This window comes from Alexandromys fortis, unplaced genomic scaffold (assembly GCF_014885135.2).
Source record: "Alexandromys fortis isolate MF-2015 unplaced genomic scaffold, M_Fortis_MF-2015_v1.1 scaffold_40, whole genome shotgun sequence".
Lineage (NCBI taxonomy): Eukaryota > Metazoa > Chordata > Mammalia > Rodentia > Cricetidae > Alexandromys > Alexandromys fortis.
This window is the reverse complement of record NW_026067966.1, coordinates 1,873,045-1,890,409: the sequence shown is the minus strand read 5'-3', so window position 1 is coordinate 1,890,409 and position 17,365 is coordinate 1,873,045. Positions and strand designations below refer to the sequence as shown.

Sequence of the window (17,365 nt, the reverse complement as noted above, 5' to 3'; positions counted from 1 at the left end):
GGTTGCCCTGCCTATACTTCCTACTTGGCTACTGGCCAATCAGCATTTTATTAAACCAATACGAGTGACAAATCCCTACAGAGTACAAACACATTATCCACAGCTCTGTGTGTGTGTGTGTGTGTGTGTGTCTGTGTCTATGTGTGTGTGTGTGTAACACAGTTCTTATGTGGGAAGGTTAGAAGACAACTTGAAGGATTCAGGTCTCTCCTTCCACCATGTATATCCTGGTGATCAAGCTTAGGTCCTCAGGTTGTCAAGCCCCTCCTTCCTGTCTTGCTAACCTCTGAGCTGTTTTTTATTTGTCTATTTTACATTCTAAGAAATTGTAGATTTCTATCTTTGTGATCATAAGCTTTATAAAGACTGTCCAGAGTTAGGCCCAAAGTTGAGGACTGTGTCTTCCCATCACTGACATTAGTAGGAGGCTCAGAGACAGTTACTGCTCTAGCTGGAGGCATGAACCTGGGAGAGTGGGAGACTAAAATAGACTGAAGTTTCATGGAATGGCCATCATTACTCAGGGTCTCAGACAGTTTATATTCTGAGAGTATTTTGAGGGTTAGGAATGTCATGTGAGCAATGCTCACTAGAGTCACTATATACAGTCACAAGGGCAACTTGTGCTTGGAAACTTTGTTCTGAATAACAATGGATAGAACGATGAGTGACCTAAAATAAACTTGTCCCTGTTAGTACACCTGGGAGGGGCACCAAAGCATATTCCAAGAACAACCCACTTTACGGAAGAACAGGGCTCTTGTCTTGTTTACTCACAAATTCTCAGAAATCCTCCCACAGTTTTATTCATGAACAGTGGTCCAGAGGATGACAAAGTTGTCACTTTCTTCTTCTGTTTGATTCTGCCTGAGTCAGGGCCTCGCTCCATAGGTGAGGCTGGCCTGGAGCTCACTGTGTTTTTAATCTTCTGATCTTACAGGACGGATCTTCTCCAATATTATTGGCAGAAACTACTGCAAAGCCCTAAAGGAAAATTGGCGGCTCCTCCCAGCTCCCCTCCTCTTTACATAATTATTATTCCTTCATTAGAATGGAAAAGATTAATGGTGTAGGGAGACAGAGGTGTAGCAGTTTAGACCTTATATGTCTCTGAAGGTTGTGTAGTAAGTAGTAAAGATGGGCTATTGAGAGATGGTAGGAAATTTAGGGAATGGGGCCTAATAGAAGGAATAGGTAATTGGGAATATGCTCTGCCCCACCCCCCACCCTGCTTCCAGCTTAAACAGGGTCTTGTGCATCCCATAATGGCCTCAAACTCACTGTGTAGCTGAGACTGGCCTTGAAGTTCTGATTCTCCTACCTCTGCTTGCTAAGTGTTAGGATTACAGTGTCAGTGACCCGTTTTATGTGGTGCTGGGTGGAAATTAATGCTTGCTAGGGCAAGCACTCCAGCAACAGCTAGATCCCTTGTCCTTGATTCCTCTTTTCCTTGTCTTCCCAGCAACCATGAGCTTTGCTCTGCCCCGTCTCTCTGCCCTGACGTGCCCCCAAAGCATCAGGAATTAAGGTCTCTAAAATCACTAGCCAAAGTAAACCTTCCTTCTTTTTAAGTTGATTGCCTCAAGTGTTTTTGCTACAGTCTGGACAGCTGCCTGACGCAGCAGCGGGTCTATGGATTCTGACTGTGCCTCCTGATTTTTTTCCCATCTCACCTGCAGGCCTCGGCAGCGGGATGGCCTACCTGCCTGCAGTGGTTATGGTGGGAAGGTACTTTCAGAAGAGGCGAGCCCTGGCCCAGGGCCTCAGTACCACAGGAACAGGATTTGGGACATTCTTAATGACCGTTTTGCTGAAATACCTGTGTGCAGAGTATGGCTGGAGGAACGCCATGTTCATCCAAGGCGCCGTGTCCTTGAACCTCTGTGTTTGTGGAGCGCTCATGAGGCCCCTCTCTCCTGGGAAGGTAGAAAACTGCCCAAGAGGGGAGGAGCCCTGTGCTGTCCCAGCTTACTCCACTGAATCTGTGAAATCAGGACCACTGGGTGTCACTGAAGAACTGGACAGACAGCCTGAGAACGAGGAAAACGTCTGTGACCTTCAAGCACAGGAATGTCAAGGTCAAACCCGGCCCAGGAAGAACGCGTGTGCTTTCCGGGTTCTGAAGACAGTGAGCCAGCTCACTGTGCAAGTCCGGAAGGGCTTTGGGGACTGGTACTCAGGCTATTTCGGAACAGCCTCACTCTTCACCAATCGCATGTTTGTAGCCTTTGTGTTCTGGGCTCTGTTTGCGTACAGCAGCTTCGTCATCCCCTTCATCCACCTGCCAGAAATTGTCAGCTTGTATAACCTGTCAGAACAAAACGACGTGTTCCCCCTGACCTCAATTATAGCAATAGTTCACATCTTCGGGAAGGTGATCCTGGGGGCGGTGGCTGACCTCCCCTGCATCAGCGTCTGGAACGTCTTCCTCATTGCTAATTTCACCCTTGTCTTCAGCATCTTCCTTCTGCCATTGATGCACACCTATGCAGGCCTGGCTGTCATTTGTGCCCTGATTGGGTTTTCCAGTGGGTATTTCTCCCTCATGCCTGTGGTGACGGAGGACCTGGTTGGCACTGAGCACTTGGCTAATGCCTATGGCATCATCATCTGTGCCAACGGCATCTCGGCTTTACTGGGACCACCATTTGCAGGTGAGTGCCCCCCAGGTACCCAGAGTTTAGAGCTCATGCGGGAGGGCAGGATGTGTCCCCGCCCCTTACAAAGTCCAACATCAGAGCTGGGTGTGGTGGCATATACTTGTCTCAGCTCTTGGGAAATTTAGGTAGAAAGAGCACTAGTAGTTAGAGGTCAGCCTAAGTTGTCTCAAAAAAACAAAAAAGTAAACAAAAAGGCCAGATGTGGGATTACACCTGTAATCCCAGTAATAAGGGGATTGAGGCAGAAGGACTGTTACAAATTCCAGGTCAACTTAGCTGCACGGTAAGACCCCATCCATCTCCAGAAATCAATGTCAGGGGCCTGTGACTCAGCCACCAAGCCTGATGAGCTGGGTCCAAGCCCCAGAACCCACATGGTAGAAGGAAAGGATAGAATCTTACAGATTTTTCTCTGATCTCCAGGTTTATACCATGGTGCAGACCCATATACATATACACACATTAAGTAAATAAAACTCCCGAGTCCTGGGATTAAAGGTGTGCACCCATACTGCCCAGCAAGAAAGAAGTTTCTGTAGGCGCCTACCCTTACTGCTGTGGGGACTCTAGGCTGGTGTCCCTCGCGTCTGAAGTGTCCTTTCTCTTTATATTCTTGCTTCCTCTCCTCCCACCGATTCAGACACTAAAGGTGAAGGACGTTCATTGGCTGCCTGCACAATGTGTAGTTGACTCTCCAGGCCAAGAAACTAAAGTCATAATGCGATGCAGGACCAGCATTCCGGGCATTATGGGGTCAGGGTGCCTGGCAATGGGATCAACTAAATAACCACATTCAGTTCTTGCTAGACATCCCAAATGGGTTTAAATGCAGCGGAGAAAATTATTTCTCCAATTACCTTATTTTTTTTTTTTGTAAGTGGTTTCAGAAACAAACGTGTTTCCCATTTTTCAGAGAGATTTCTACTCCCACTTACAAACCTGGTACAATTTAGTGCCACATTAGACACTCGAGTGTTTCCATTTAGGGAAAGCATGCAATTCAAAACATTACACAGACATTTGCAGCGGTCGGATTAATTAATCACCAGTAATTGATATTTAAACAATTTTAATAACAAAACCAGACTCACGAAACCAAGGTTCCAGCGGAGTAGCCAGCGGAAACAGGAGAGGGACCGGAAGGGAGCGTGCAGCACAATATATCAGTAAACATACGCCTGAGGGCAGCCCGCCCCCAAGGGGAGGGCTTATCCCTACAGACATTTCAACTGGGGCACTGAACAACACCAACTTCAGTCTAATGTATGTTATAACATTGCTGGGTGTTCACTTCTTTTTGTAAGATGCCATGGTAGTAGGTGAGTTTTCTAGATGTTTCCAGAATACTTTCTAACAAAATCTAGCCCTTCAGATTTGTCTGAGTAATCTACATGACTCACCTTCATTTGAATAAAATCTAGCCCCCTAACAAGCATTTTCGATATTGGCCAAAAGCTGGGAGCAATTTAACTGATGAGAAAGACACCTATGCTTCTCACTGGGCACACTCAAATGAAAAGGGAAGGCAGTTGAGTAGGGAACCAGGTTTCACTTCACAGCTGTGGCTTTGAGTTCATGGATGAAAGATTTGCAAAGGTCCCATGCTCCAAATCAAAGAACAGAGGTCACAAGCAGGTGCGATGGGGTGTGGAGGGTGAGGAAATCTCGCCCAGCCCCAGCTATAGGGGATTCACACGGCTGAAGATGTGGCACAGTGGCAGAGCACATCTCTGGCAAGCCTGAGACCCTCGCGTCCAGTCTCCAGGATGGGAGGGGGAGGCTAAAGAGATGGCTCGGTGATTAAGAGCACTTGCTGCTCCTCCAGAGTTTTAGTTCTCAGCACTCCAGCTCCAGAGAACCCGCGACCTCTTCTGGCCTCCATGGTATTGAACCCAAAGCCTCTTCATATCCTAAGCAAGTAAATGATCGCCATTGGGCTACATCACCAATCGCTTTTCATTTTTTCCTCTTGGGGACCGGGTCTCACTGTGAGGCTGGCTATAGCTTGCCAGTAATGTATTATGCCGACCAGCCTGGCCTCACCCGCAGAGATCTGCCTCGCTTCTGCTTTCCAAGTGCTGGATTAGAGGTATGGGGTGAGCTTGGCTAATTTTCACTCTGTAGCCCAGGTGGACCTTGAATTTACAGTCTTCCAGGAGCTGGGATGGCAGATCTGTTGTGCCCCAGATCCTGCCCTGGTCGTCTAACTTTCAGACTACAGTCGGTTCCCTCACCCACTCTGTTTCTAGGTAGATACAGACAGACCCCTCTACAGCCACAGCTTCACTTACTCAGGTGGTCGTTACTCCCAGGTGTCCCATCGGGAGCAGGTGTGACACTGACAGATGTTGGTGAGGGGTTGTTGAGACATCTGTGTTAGCTTTCAGACTCATCATTTTTGGATTTCTGTGTTTTAGATTGTGGATGGAGAAAGGATGGAGCAGTTTACTAAGCCACATCTAAAGAATATGGCCTTTATTTTTAAGCCCCTTTTTTGTTCTTGTTTATGTTTTGTTCTTTTGTTCTTTGTCCATTGGTTTTTGTTTTGTTTTTGAAACAGGCTCTCTTTGGACAGCTCTGGCTGGCCTGGAACTTGCTATGACTAAGCTAGCCTCAAGCTCACAGAGATCGCCTGCTTCTGCCACACCTGCTGGCTCTGATTTTTAAGTCAAATAACACATTTGATAGAGATGATGAGCTGGCTTAGTGGGTGAAGAGCTGAATGACCTGAGCTAGGTCCCTGGGACACCACAAAGGTGAACAGAGAGAACCAACCCCAAAGAGTTGTTCTGTGACCTCTACATAGTACATGAGTGCCATACGAAAAGTTCATACACTTACACAAAATAAATAAAATAAAAACAAAGGATAACAGCCAGGCGTGGTGGCGCACACCTTTAATTCCAGCTCTTGAGAGGCAGAGGCAGGTGGGTTTCTTTGAGTTCTAGGCCAGCCTGGTTTATGTAGTGAGTTCCAAAACTACATAGTAAGACCCTGTCTCAAGAACAAGCAAACAAAAAAAATTAAAGATTAAAAAAAAATACAGGGGGCTGGAAAGATGGCTCAGAGGTTAAGAGCACAGGCTCTAGAGGTCCTGAGTTCAATTCCCGCAAGCACGTGGTGGCTCACAACCATCTGTAATGAGATCTGATGTCCTCTTCTGGTGGGCAGGTATACATGCAGATAGAACATTGTATACATCATAAATAAATAAATCTTTAAAAAAATGTTTAAAAAAAAAAACCAATCCATAGTGAATTTGAGACCAGCCTTCAGTATAATAGATGAGATCTTGTATGGGAAAAAAAAAGTTCTGAGTGAGGCCTGACTGTGGCCGGTGGTGGCCACATGGGCAGTGCTCTGTGCTCCATCCTCAGCATCACAAAGAAAAATTAATAAATTAGAGGGGCAGTGTTGGGGACTGAACTTTGACTTTAATACATGCTAAGCAGGTGCTCTACCACTGAGCTGCATCCCCAACCCAAGCTCATTAAAAAAAAAAAAAATAGAGCCAACCTGATCTACAGATGGAGTTCCAGGATAGCCAGGATTATGCAAAGAAACTCTGTCTCAAAAAACAAAAACAAGCAAAAAAATTGAAGTAGCAATAAATGCCTGGTTTATATTTTTTAACTTTGTCTTAAATTGTGTTATACTGAATATATCTGTATTTCTTTGTTTTTGTAGGGTGGATCTTCGACATCACACAAAAATACGATTTTTCCTTTTATATATGTGGCCTGCTTTACATGGTAGGAATACTCTTTTTGCTCATTCAACCCTGTGTTCAGATGATAGAACAATCCAGAAGAAAGTACACAGACGGTGCACACGTTTAGTGTCGTGCAACAGTTCGTGTGGGTCCTCTCCTCATGCCTACCTCACCTGGTCGCTAGAGGAATGCTCTGTGTGGTGGCCGGCCGTGTCACTTTGTAAATGCCCTTGTCATTGTTTCATCTGTAAGCAGCATGGCCTCTCCTGAGGTGGTAGAAGTGATTAGAACTGCGTATGTTTTAGAGATGATGTTGCTTAGAGCTTATTCAATAGTTGATACAGATGCCCTGATGAAATCTTTCAAGCCAGGCGTGGTGGTAAATGCCAGTAATCCCAGCTCTAGGTGGAGGCAGGAGGATTGGAGGTTCAAGGTTAGCCTCTCTGCTACCTAGTGAGTTCCAGGCCAGCCTGGGCTACATGAGAACCTGTCTGGGAAAAAAAATAGAAAAAAGAAAAGAAAGGAAGGAAGGAATGAAGAAGAAAGTCCCCACCTATTTTTCTTCCTCCCTCCCTCTTGGCCTCCCTTCCTTCCTTTCTTCCTCTCCTCTCAGTCCACTGGGACTAGGGTTTTACATACAAAGACCGGAAATAAAAGCTTTGCAACGCAACCATTTCTTTGTAAGGGAAAACTCAAGAGTCTAGATTTCCACCAAAGGGTTCAGATAAATGGGCTTTGAGCATGAGACCATGACTGAGTATCATGAATTAATTCTTTCTTACAAGGAGTTATTGGTCTGCTAATATCATACAAAGGCAGGCTGTCATTTCAAAAGTAACATAATTAGTGGGCTGGAAAGGTGACTGGGAGGTTAAGAGCACTTGCTGCTCTTGGAAAGGACCAGAGTTCAGCTATGAGCACCCACATGTTGGCTCACAACCAGCTGTAGCTCCAGTCCCAGAGGCTCAGGTGCCCTCTTCTGGCCTCTGTGGTCACTGCACACATGTTGCACACATACATGGACTCAGACAAAACACCCATACACATAAAATACGAAAACAAATCTTTTATTAAAAAAGTAAGACAATTTAGTACAGTTAAAAAAACACAGTTTATATTTTTATGAAAGAATTCTGAAGCTAAGAAGTGCAGTTTCTAACTCTTCATTTAGGAAATGAAATTGGTCATCCTTCTCACTCAGTTTCTCATGTCATAGAAGATGAGTTCAGTTTATGAACTCAACACAAATCCTTCCCAAGTGGTCTATGAATAATGTCCTTAGTGGTATGTGTGTTTCTTAGTGCACATGCTATTGCATCAAGGGCTACAATTCAGACTCTTTGATTCATACTATTATTGTCTTAGAGTGAACACCTTTTTTTTTTTTTTTTTTTTTTAGAGCTGGGCAATGGTGGCACACTCCTTTAATTGCAGCACTCAGGAGTCAGAGACAGGCAGGTCTCTGTGAGTTTGAGGCCAGCCTGGTCTATAGAGAGAGTTCCAGGACAGCCATGGCTACATGGTGAAACCCTATTTTGGTTGTGAGGGGACAAAAACAAAAAAGAATCAAGCTGTGAGGATTATTTTTGGCTTGCCTTGTAGCTTTCCATGTACCTGACATTGGGGCAGTGGTGCCAACCAGCCCAGCTCTGGTGCCTCTTGCCATGTTATTATTATCCACTTGTCTAAACTTGGCACAATTTTAAAGATAGTTCTCTTTGTAGGTTTCATACATGAAGATGTCTAATCTGAGACATCATAAAATCAAATACTCTTCCTTAGCTGAGATATCTATTTTTCTAAAGCTAAAACGTTTTCAGACTACGGAATGTTCCTCCCAGGATCATTTTGAAATTTCTGACTGCCTTACTTATTTATACATACCTTTAATTAATGACTTAAGTGTGTGTACTGGCTGGTTTGGGGGGGTGTACCTCGGTGATAAAGAGCACTTGCCTAACATGTTCAAGACCCTCCCTAGGATTCACCTTCACACCATAAAGCAAGAAATTTGGACTCACAATTTGCTTATCAAACAAAACTGCCAGTGTCTTGGGTCAAATTTACCTAAAACGAATGCACCCCAGTCTCGGTTATCTTTGGTAATTAAAGACAGGAATGCTAGGAACTGGAGTTGCAGAGTGCTCCCAAGGTCTAACTTTCAGTCAGAATGCAAGGGGAGCGTCCCAGGCGTTAACAAGTAATTAAATGAACAGTTTCCTCGTGCCTCATCTCCACGGCCTCCTGTCCTAAGAACTAGTGGAAAGGGTTGTGTCGTGAAACCCACCCAGATAACACCAGTCGTGAGCAGACTGGCCCATAGAAAGGTGCCCGAAAGGCCCTGCTAATGCACACCCTTGCTATTCCCATCAATCTAACTTATCATCATTCTAACTTCCCAATGTGAGCATTGCCTGGAAGTTAGATTGAGGATAATTTAGATGCCGTGTTCCATTTGGCTTAACTCAAAGACAGGTTTGTGTGTTGTTTTGTTTTGTGTGAGACAGGATTTTACTATGTAGACCAGGCTGGCCTTGAAATCTTTAAGACTTGCCTTCCTCTGCCCCTCTGTCTCTACCTCCACCCCTGGCCAAAGACCTGTTTGTTATCATCATACCTATAGCACAACTTGATGTTTTAATAAAGGTAATATTAGCCAGGCATGGTGGTGCATACTTTTAATCCCAGCACTTGGGAGGCAGAGGCAGGAAGAGTTCAAGGCTAGCCTGGTCTACAGAGTGAGACTCTGTCTCAAAAATAAATAAATAACAATCTTTAAAACTGGAACAGTGATATTTATTTTCACGTTAAATACATACAAGCACACACATGCACGTGTGTATAGATATTTACCATACAATTAGGAATGGTTAAGCATGTTATGAGTTTTGAAACTACACTACTTCACTGCTCTCATCGTCTGTAGCGTCAGTTAACGGGAGGCAGTGGTCTGGCTGATCAGTGTACTGAATGGTGCTATGGTCCATGATTGAGGATCCTTGTATTGTTCGCTGTGCATCAGAGACACGGACTTTCTGCCCATTGACCCAGCTAGAACTGCACCCAGGTAGATTGCTCGCGGTCCTATTTGTGGATTTACTTGTACTTGAGGGTGCAGTGGCTTCTACTGAGTCAGAGGTCCCTGCAAAACTGAAGCAAGACCTGCTTGCTAAAACAACAACAACAAAACCCCGACTCCTATCTCTGCTCTCACCTGCAGTGTTCTGAAGATACTCTGCTGATTAATTGTGTGGTCACATCGTATGCTTTCTCGTTTACCCTTTGCATACCCAAGTGGTGTTTGTTTACCTGTAACTAAATAAATGTTGTCCTCTTTAAAGGTGGCCAGTGAGTTTTGTTTTTTGTTTATTTGGTTGGTTGGGGTTTTTTGTTGTTGTTGTTGTTGTTTTGTTTTTTGTTTGGTTTGTTTTTTTCAAGACAGGGTTTCTCTATAGCTTTGTAGCCTGTCAGGGGCAAGCAGATCTCTGTGAGTTTGAGGCCAGCCTGGTCTACGCAGTGAGTTCCCAGAGAGCCAGAGCTGTTACACAGAGAAACCCTGTACCCAAACAAACAAAAACCCCTGCTGCGAAGTGCTGCCTGGCTATATTCCCTTCAGAAAGCAGTGGTCCTCTCTTAAGAACTGATTGGTTTGTTAAAGAGTGGTAACATCCTCTGAGTAAGGGCTGCCTGCAGAATGTCTGGGCTCTCTCAACTACCCACCAGCGCCAGATCAGGGTTGTTTGTGTGATGGATGACACCTTGGGCCCACAAGGACAGTGACTGAATACAGACTCTGTTGGATGAACTGAGAGAACAGCTGTACTCTCCTGAGGTGCCTCCAAGGCACCTGCACCTCCAAGTACACCCAGCCACCCACAGATAATACAGCACATAATACAACACCAGGGGGGGGGGGGAATCAAAAGCTGAGCTGCTGTTTTGAAAGCCTAGATAGAATGGATATTTTAACAGCTGGGCTGTGGTGGCACACACCTTTAATCCCAGCACTCAGGAGGCGGAGGTGGGTGGATTTCTGGGTTCAAGGCCAGCCTCTTCTACAAAGCAAGTTCCACGACAGCCAGGGCTACGAGCGGAGCGGGAGAAGGAGAGATGATTTGGTGAAGAGGGTTTACCTGGCACACAGATCAGCACCTTATGAACTGGGCATGGTGGTGAAAGCCTGTAATCCCAGCAGCGGAGAGAGGGAAGCAAGAGGGTTAGAAGTTCAAAACTATCCATCCTAAAGGTCCGGCTTGGGATCCCTGTCTGATGATATACAAAAACACAAGCCTGGTAGTAACTCTTTATTGTTAGTTCATACACAACAAGCGCCTTTTCCCTCAGGAGCAGCAGGGGGTGGGGAAGGTGGTGGCCTGAGAGGCTTCCTGTCTTGTAGCCTTAGGTATGTGGGCCATGGGTTGGCCTGAGCAGGACAGGGGTGGTTTGCTCAAGCAAGGCACTGGGTGGATTTGTATGTGTGTTCAAAGTGGGATTTTCAGGTGATTCCTGGAATCGGCAATGGCTCTCATTAGGACAAGATCCGGGCCTGAAGAGAAGCACCGTGGCCCCTAAATACGCTTCTCCTTGTGCTTTCCGTGTCTCTGCTTCTTGCGGATCTGCCTCTGCAGCTGGATCTTGTTGGTGAAGAAGACCTGTCTCCAGCCCACATCCATCGCCAGGGCCCTCATGTCAGGGGTGATGGTGTCACAGGCCGACTGAACTATCTGCTCCCACAGTGAGTCAGACTTGCACAGCTGCGGGTGGAAAAAGCCAGAAGTGGATTAAGGCACACCATCCACTAGCTTATATCACATCCCATTGCTGTGGGATAATGCTCTTGTACACAGTAAGGATTTGTCACTCATATTGGTTTAATAAAATACTGATTGGCCAGTAGCCAGGCAGGAAGTAAAGGTGTGGCAACCAGACTAGGAGAATTCTGGAAGAGGAAAGGCAGAGACAGACACAGTAGCCATCCCGATACAGAGGAAGCAAGATGAGAGTGCCTCACTAGGAAAAGGTACCAAGCCACATGGCTAAACATAGATAAGAATTATGGGTTAATTTAAGTTGTAAGAGCTAGTTAATAATAAGCCTGAGCTAATAGGCCAAACAGTTTATAATTAATATAAGCCTCTGTATGTTTCTATGGGACTGAATGGCCGCAGGACCAGGCAGAACAAAAACCTCTGTCTACACTAGTTCACACTGTCACTATTAAAGGGATGCCTGCTGTCTGGGAGGTACTGTGTGATATCAGCAGCCACAAATGCTTGGCCTCCAGAAACTCTTTCTGTCAGAGAAGAGGCAAATACACAAGTATCTACAGATACCCAGAGGGTCAGTGGAACAAAACAAGACCTGCACTCAGTTAAGATGTGAAACCCAGGGGCTGGAGAGATGGCTCAGCAGTTAAGAGGACTAACTGCTCTTCCAGAGGACCTAGGTTCAATTCCCAGCACCCACATGGCAGCTCACAACTGTTACTCCAGTTCCAGATGATCCAACACCCTCACACAGGCATACATACAGGCAAAATACTGATCCACATAAAATTTTTAAAAAATTATTTCAAAAAAAATATGTGAAACCCAGTGCTTAGTTGGTAGAATGCTGGTTTGGTATGCATGAGGCTGGGGCTTTGGGCCCCAACACTGCATTATCTGTGGAGGTGCTTAGGAGGTGAAAGCAGGAGAATCCGAAGTGGAAGGCTTCTGCTGGCTGTTGAGGTGAAGTGTTGACTGCTCTCCTTCCCAACACGTCATGGTCAGTCTCTGAAGCATCAGAGGTGGCTGTACTAGCAATGTTACGCTCTAGGATGGTATGGGTGGATTCATTCAGAAGTCCAGGGTCATCCTCAGAGGCAGAGAATCCAAAGCCAACCTGAACTACATGAGATTGGGTCTTTACATGGCTGTTTTAAAGTACGATCTACATAGACAGCAATGGAACAGCCATTATGGGTCACATAAGCAGTGACACTGAGTCATGCATTTGGTCCCCTACATATTTGTAGGTGCATTGTTTGTTTTTAAACAGGGTCTCGCTACATAACCCTGCCTAGCCTAGAACTTGTTGATAGACCAGGCTGGCCTCAAACTCACAGAGATCTTCTTGCCTCTATTCCTGAGTGCTGGAATTAAAAATGTGTGACACCATCCATTTTTTTGAAGACAGAGTCTTGTGCAGGCAGATCTCTGAGAGTTTAAGGCCAGCCTGGACTACAGAGTGAGTTCCAGGACTGACTGGCTCCATAGCTACTGAGAAGCCCCTCTCTCGGAAAAAAAAAAAAAAAAAGACAGTGAACCCTTGGTCTCCACTTCTCAATAAATCCTACTTGAACCTCCAGAATACAGGCATGAGCCCCCACCCCCAGCCCCAAAACGCTTTTATGATTTACAAGTCATTCATTATCTTACCCAATTTTCAACATTCCTCTACTAGGGGTTACACATTCTAACTATGAATAGCAAAAGTCAAGTCTTCAAGTTTGAGGCTAGCCTGGTCTACAGAGCGTGTTCCAGGTCAACGAGGGCTGACCAGTCAGACTCTGTTTCAAGACACCACACACACATATTCTAGGTCCCCTCAGCATCCCCAAACCTGCCACAGAATGGGAGGCCTGACAATTGTGTGTTCACCTGTTCACCAGGTACATTACCTGTTTGTCAAGAGATGGGAATTCTCTTCAATGGGAGTTTGTGGATCAAGGAAAATAAATGTCCCTGTAGGCCAGTGAGATGGCTCAGCAGTTAAAATTGCTTGCCTGAAAAGCCCAAGGCTGGCTTTGATCCCTGGAATCCATGGTAGAAGGTGAGAAATGACCCTGGTGAAATGTCCTCTGACCTTTACATCTGTGTTGCAGCTGTACATAGCACACACACAAACACACACACACACACACACCTACACACAAACACATACACACACACCCCTATACACATACACACATAATTTAAAAGAAATAATAATTAAAAAATTAAAAATCTGCCTCCTCAGCTAAAATGTGAGAGTGAAGAGTCCTTTGTTTTGTTTGGGGATGTTTGTTTATTTGTTTGTTTATTTGTTTGTTACAGGGTCTCATTATATAGCCCTGGCTGTCCTGGAACTCACTATGTAGACCAGGCTGGACTCAAACTCACAGAGATCCTCCTGCCTCTGCCTCCCAGTTGTGAGACACCACACCCAGGTGTTGTTTTTTCCTGGGGCAGGTCTCATGTGCAAACAAACGTGCTTAGTAACCTCAGTTATTTCTAAGCCATAAAAAGCACGGTCACGGTCACATCCCAACCATCACTGTTCTTTTCCTGTGTGTCTGAACATCTCCTCTGTAAACACTTGGTCAATTCTGGTGCAGTTGGAAGGAGAAGGATAGCATGGACGTTCTGACTTAAGGCCAGTCAGCAGGCTGGTGACCCTGTGACTGCATATCTTGGTGAACTTCCTTCAGTTCAGGGCTGGCCCTCCATCTGACAAGTGTAGAACTCTGCCTTTCTGGCATCCAAGACCTGCAGGGTGCCCTCCAGTCAGCTAAGCTTGGAGGATGCATCTTCATTTGTTTACACCAAAAAAATCTAGCATTGAGTCCACCAGATCCTCAACTGAAAATCATTATTTCAAAAACAGAAACATATTGATATAGCCCCTGCTTTAAGATTATTTTTATAATGTTTTAAAAGTTTCTAAAAATGGGGGCTGGAGAGATGGCTCAGAGGTTAAGAGCTTTGCCTGCTCTTCCAACGGTCCTGAGTTCAATTCCCAGCAACCACATGGTGGCTCACAACCATTTGTGATGGGGTCTGGTGCCCTCTTCTGGCCTGCAGGTATATACACAGACAGAATATTATCTACATAATAAATAAATAAATAGATAAATAAATAAATAAATAAGTTTCTAAAAATGTATTTATATTTTAGGTATGTGTGCTCTGCATGTATATATCCCTGCAGGTCAGAAGAGGGCATCAGATCCTCTTATAGATGGTTGTGAGCCACCATGTGGTTGCTAGGAATTGAACTCAGGTCCTCTGGAAAAGCAGCCAGTGCTCTTATCTGCTGAGCCATCTCTCCAGCCCTAAGAATTACTTTTATTTTGTATCTGTGTGCATATGCTACTTGTGTGATGGTTTCTCAAAGGTCAGAAGGAGGTGCTGGATCTCCTGGAGCTGAAGCCTGGCAGTGGTGGTACACATATTTAATCCCAGCTCTTGGGAGGCATAGGCAGATGGATCTTTGAGTTCGAGGTCAGTCTGGAGAAAGTGAATTCCAGGACACAGAGAAACCCTGGTTTGGAAAACAAAACAAAAGGATTTGGAACTGGAGTTACAGGTAGTTGTGACATGAAAGCTGTACCCAAACAAGTCTTCTAGAAAAGCAGCAAGCCTTTATTTATTTATTTGTTTATGGTTTTTCGAGACAGGGTTTCTCTGTAGCTTTGGAGCCTGTCCGGCAACTAGCTCTTGTAGACCAAACTGGCCTCAAACTAACAGAAATCCGGCTGCTTCTGCCTCCCAGTGCTGGAATTAAAGGTGTGCACCACTACCACCAGGCTGCAGCAAGCCCTCTTAGCCACCAAGCCATCTCTCCAGCTCCAGACCCTTCTTTACTAAGGCATATCCTCTATAAAATAAAACGCCATACCCTTGGAGCTGACCCAGACTAGGCACTCTATCAGGGAAGACATACAAACTTACGTGATAAGAGTCTTCAGCTTGATAGGGATGAAAGTTAAGGAATGTAGAACACACTAGTACAAATGCCACCTGTGGGCCTCACTGTAGCTCTAACTAGCCAAGAGCTCGCTGTTTAGATGAGTGGTCTCAAGCTCACAGCTGTCCTCTTGCCTCGCCTCTCAAAGGCTGAAACAACAGGTGAGCCACCATACCTGGCTTCAGTGTGTACCTTTCAGTATATGTAAAGCCCTGGGTTCAACCCCTAGTGAACATGCACATGCAAAAACACAAGGATGTTAAGAGTGTGTGTGTGTGTGCGCGCGCGCGAGTGTGCAGGGGTACTTAAAAATCTGAGGAGCTGACAAAATGGCTAGGTAGGTGAAGGCATTTACTCCCAGACCTTAGAACTTGAGTTTGATTCCCCAGAACCCACAAAACCGAAGAGAATCAATTCTTATAGTTTGTCCACTGATCCCCTACACTAATGTTGTGGCACACAAATGTGTGTGAACACACACACAAATAAAGAAAATAAATGTAATTTTAAAAGATGTGCGTGATGGTGCAGACCTTTCATCCTAGCACTTGGGAGAAAGGTGCAGGCAGATCTCTGTGAGTTTGAGGTTAGCCTAATCTACATAAAGCCAAACAAAGCTCCATAATGAGACCCTGTCTCAAAAAAAAAAAAAGTTGAGGCTGTAACTCAGGTGGCAGAGTAGTTACCCAGGAGGCATTAGGCCCTAGAGTCAATCCACTACATTTCGTAAATTGGGTATGGTGGCATATGCCTGTACCCCCAGGACTTCTGAGGATCAGAAATTTAAGGTCATTCGTGGTTACCCCATGAGTTTTAAAAAGGGCTGAGGAGATGGCAAATTAGATAAAGGCACTTGCCACGCAAGCCTAGCAACCCAAGTTCAACCTCCAGGACACACATAAAGATGGAAGATGAGAACTGACCCCACAGCGTCGTCATCTGTCTCCATACACGCATCATGGCACGTGTACCCATGCACACACATGTACCCGTGTGCACACACCAACCACTAAGGACAGCATGACTCAGTGCAAGTTCAAAACTGTGCGGCAATAATGGCAGGTCGGTGAGGATGAGAGAATCTGTGCCTGAGAACTGGATGGGAACTAATGCCCATCCAGCGTGAGGAGAGAGATCACCAGATGTCAGATCCTGCTGAGTCCCTGTGTGGAGGGGAGGAAACAAATCCAGGCCCTGGCAGAAGCTTTCATAGGTCCCTACCACTGGGTTTTGGTTACTTCAGCATTCTCCTTCAAGTATGAATGCTTGGCAGGGGGTGATGTCACATACCTTTAATTCTAGCAGAGGCAGGGGGATATCTATGAGTTCCAAGCCAGCCAAGGCTACATAATAAGACCTTCTCTCAAAATAAATAAATTAATTCATATCAAGAACAAAATATTGGGTGGGGTCGGCAAGGGACCACCCCACAACCGGCTGCCACTGGGTGCACTCCCACAGTGACAGTGCACGCAGCAAGTTCTGGGAAAGTTGAGCTGGGAAAGCCTGGCTGGGAAGGTGGCTGGGGCTAATGGGGCGGGAGGGGGGGGAAGCGGGGGGGGGGGGCTAAGCCAGATGTGACAACACACACCTACAAGTCCAGCACCTGGGGTTCTGAGGAAGGAGGACCATGCCTCAGTTACACAGTGAGTTCCCCAGCAACTTAACTCATGATGGGACCTGGTCTCAAAAATAAATAGAAATAAATGAATTCTGCACCCCAATAAATTATATTACTGAAAATGAATTCTAATCGTGAAGACATTTTACTGTGTTATTGTTGGGGGAGGGACTGTTGACTCTTTGGGTAACAGTGTCCTTTGAACCACCTGGGAAAACCTGTTCTTTTATGTGGATGTTCCTCCATGACTTCACAGCTGAATACTGAGCCAGCCAAGGTTCTTCGGGTGCCAGCAACGCGCTCTAGCTGAGCCAAAATGGGGGTGCAATGACACATTCTAATGCGTTTGCCTGTGGGACACAGACACTTGAACACTGCAGGGATGGTTGAGGAGGCAGAACACTGGGCCCTGTCCTAACAGGCTGAACTTGGTATTATTGTCTCAGCACATGCTGCTAAGGCTTGAGAGTACCAAGGGTCAGAGTTTCCCTGATCAGCCCTGGGGTGGGAGGACAGGAACACAGGACTACCAAAACTGCCCATGTTGAAATGGGTATAGGTCAGTTGGTTGCTTGGTTTGGTTTTCTGGTGTGTGTGTGTGTGTGTGTGTGTGTGTGTGTGTGTGTGTGTTTGTTTAGGTTTTCTTTTTTTTTTTTTTTTTTG

The 17,365-nt window shown here is 45.6% G+C and overlaps 2 protein-coding genes across 7 annotated transcripts in view; one reads left to right on the top strand and one right to left on the bottom strand.

Annotated features, from left to right (window-relative positions):
* Slc16a14 (solute carrier family 16 member 14) overlaps window positions 1–10,280 on the top strand; it is a 28,245-nt gene extending 17,965 nt beyond the window's left edge. The window contains exons 4-5 of the mRNA XM_050154313.1: window positions 1,680–2,654; window positions 6,348–10,280. Of these exons, the coding sequence (XP_050010270.1) occupies window positions 1,680–2,654; window positions 6,348–6,499 (1,127 nt within the window). The 3' untranslated portion in view covers window positions 6,500–10,280. The remainder of the gene's footprint in view (window positions 1–1,679; window positions 2,655–6,347) is intronic.
* Window positions 10,281–10,663: 383 nt separating this feature from the next.
* Fbxo36 (F-box protein 36) overlaps window positions 10,664–17,365 on the bottom strand; it is a 66,194-nt gene continuing 59,492 nt past the window's right edge. For all 6 annotated transcript variants that reach the window (XM_050154307.1, XM_050154309.1, XM_050154311.1 and 3 more), the window contains exon 4: window positions 10,664–11,126. In XM_050154307.1, the coding sequence (XP_050010264.1) occupies window positions 10,941–11,126 (186 nt within the window). In that variant the 3' untranslated portion in view covers window positions 10,664–10,940. The remainder of the gene's footprint in view (window positions 11,127–17,365) is intronic.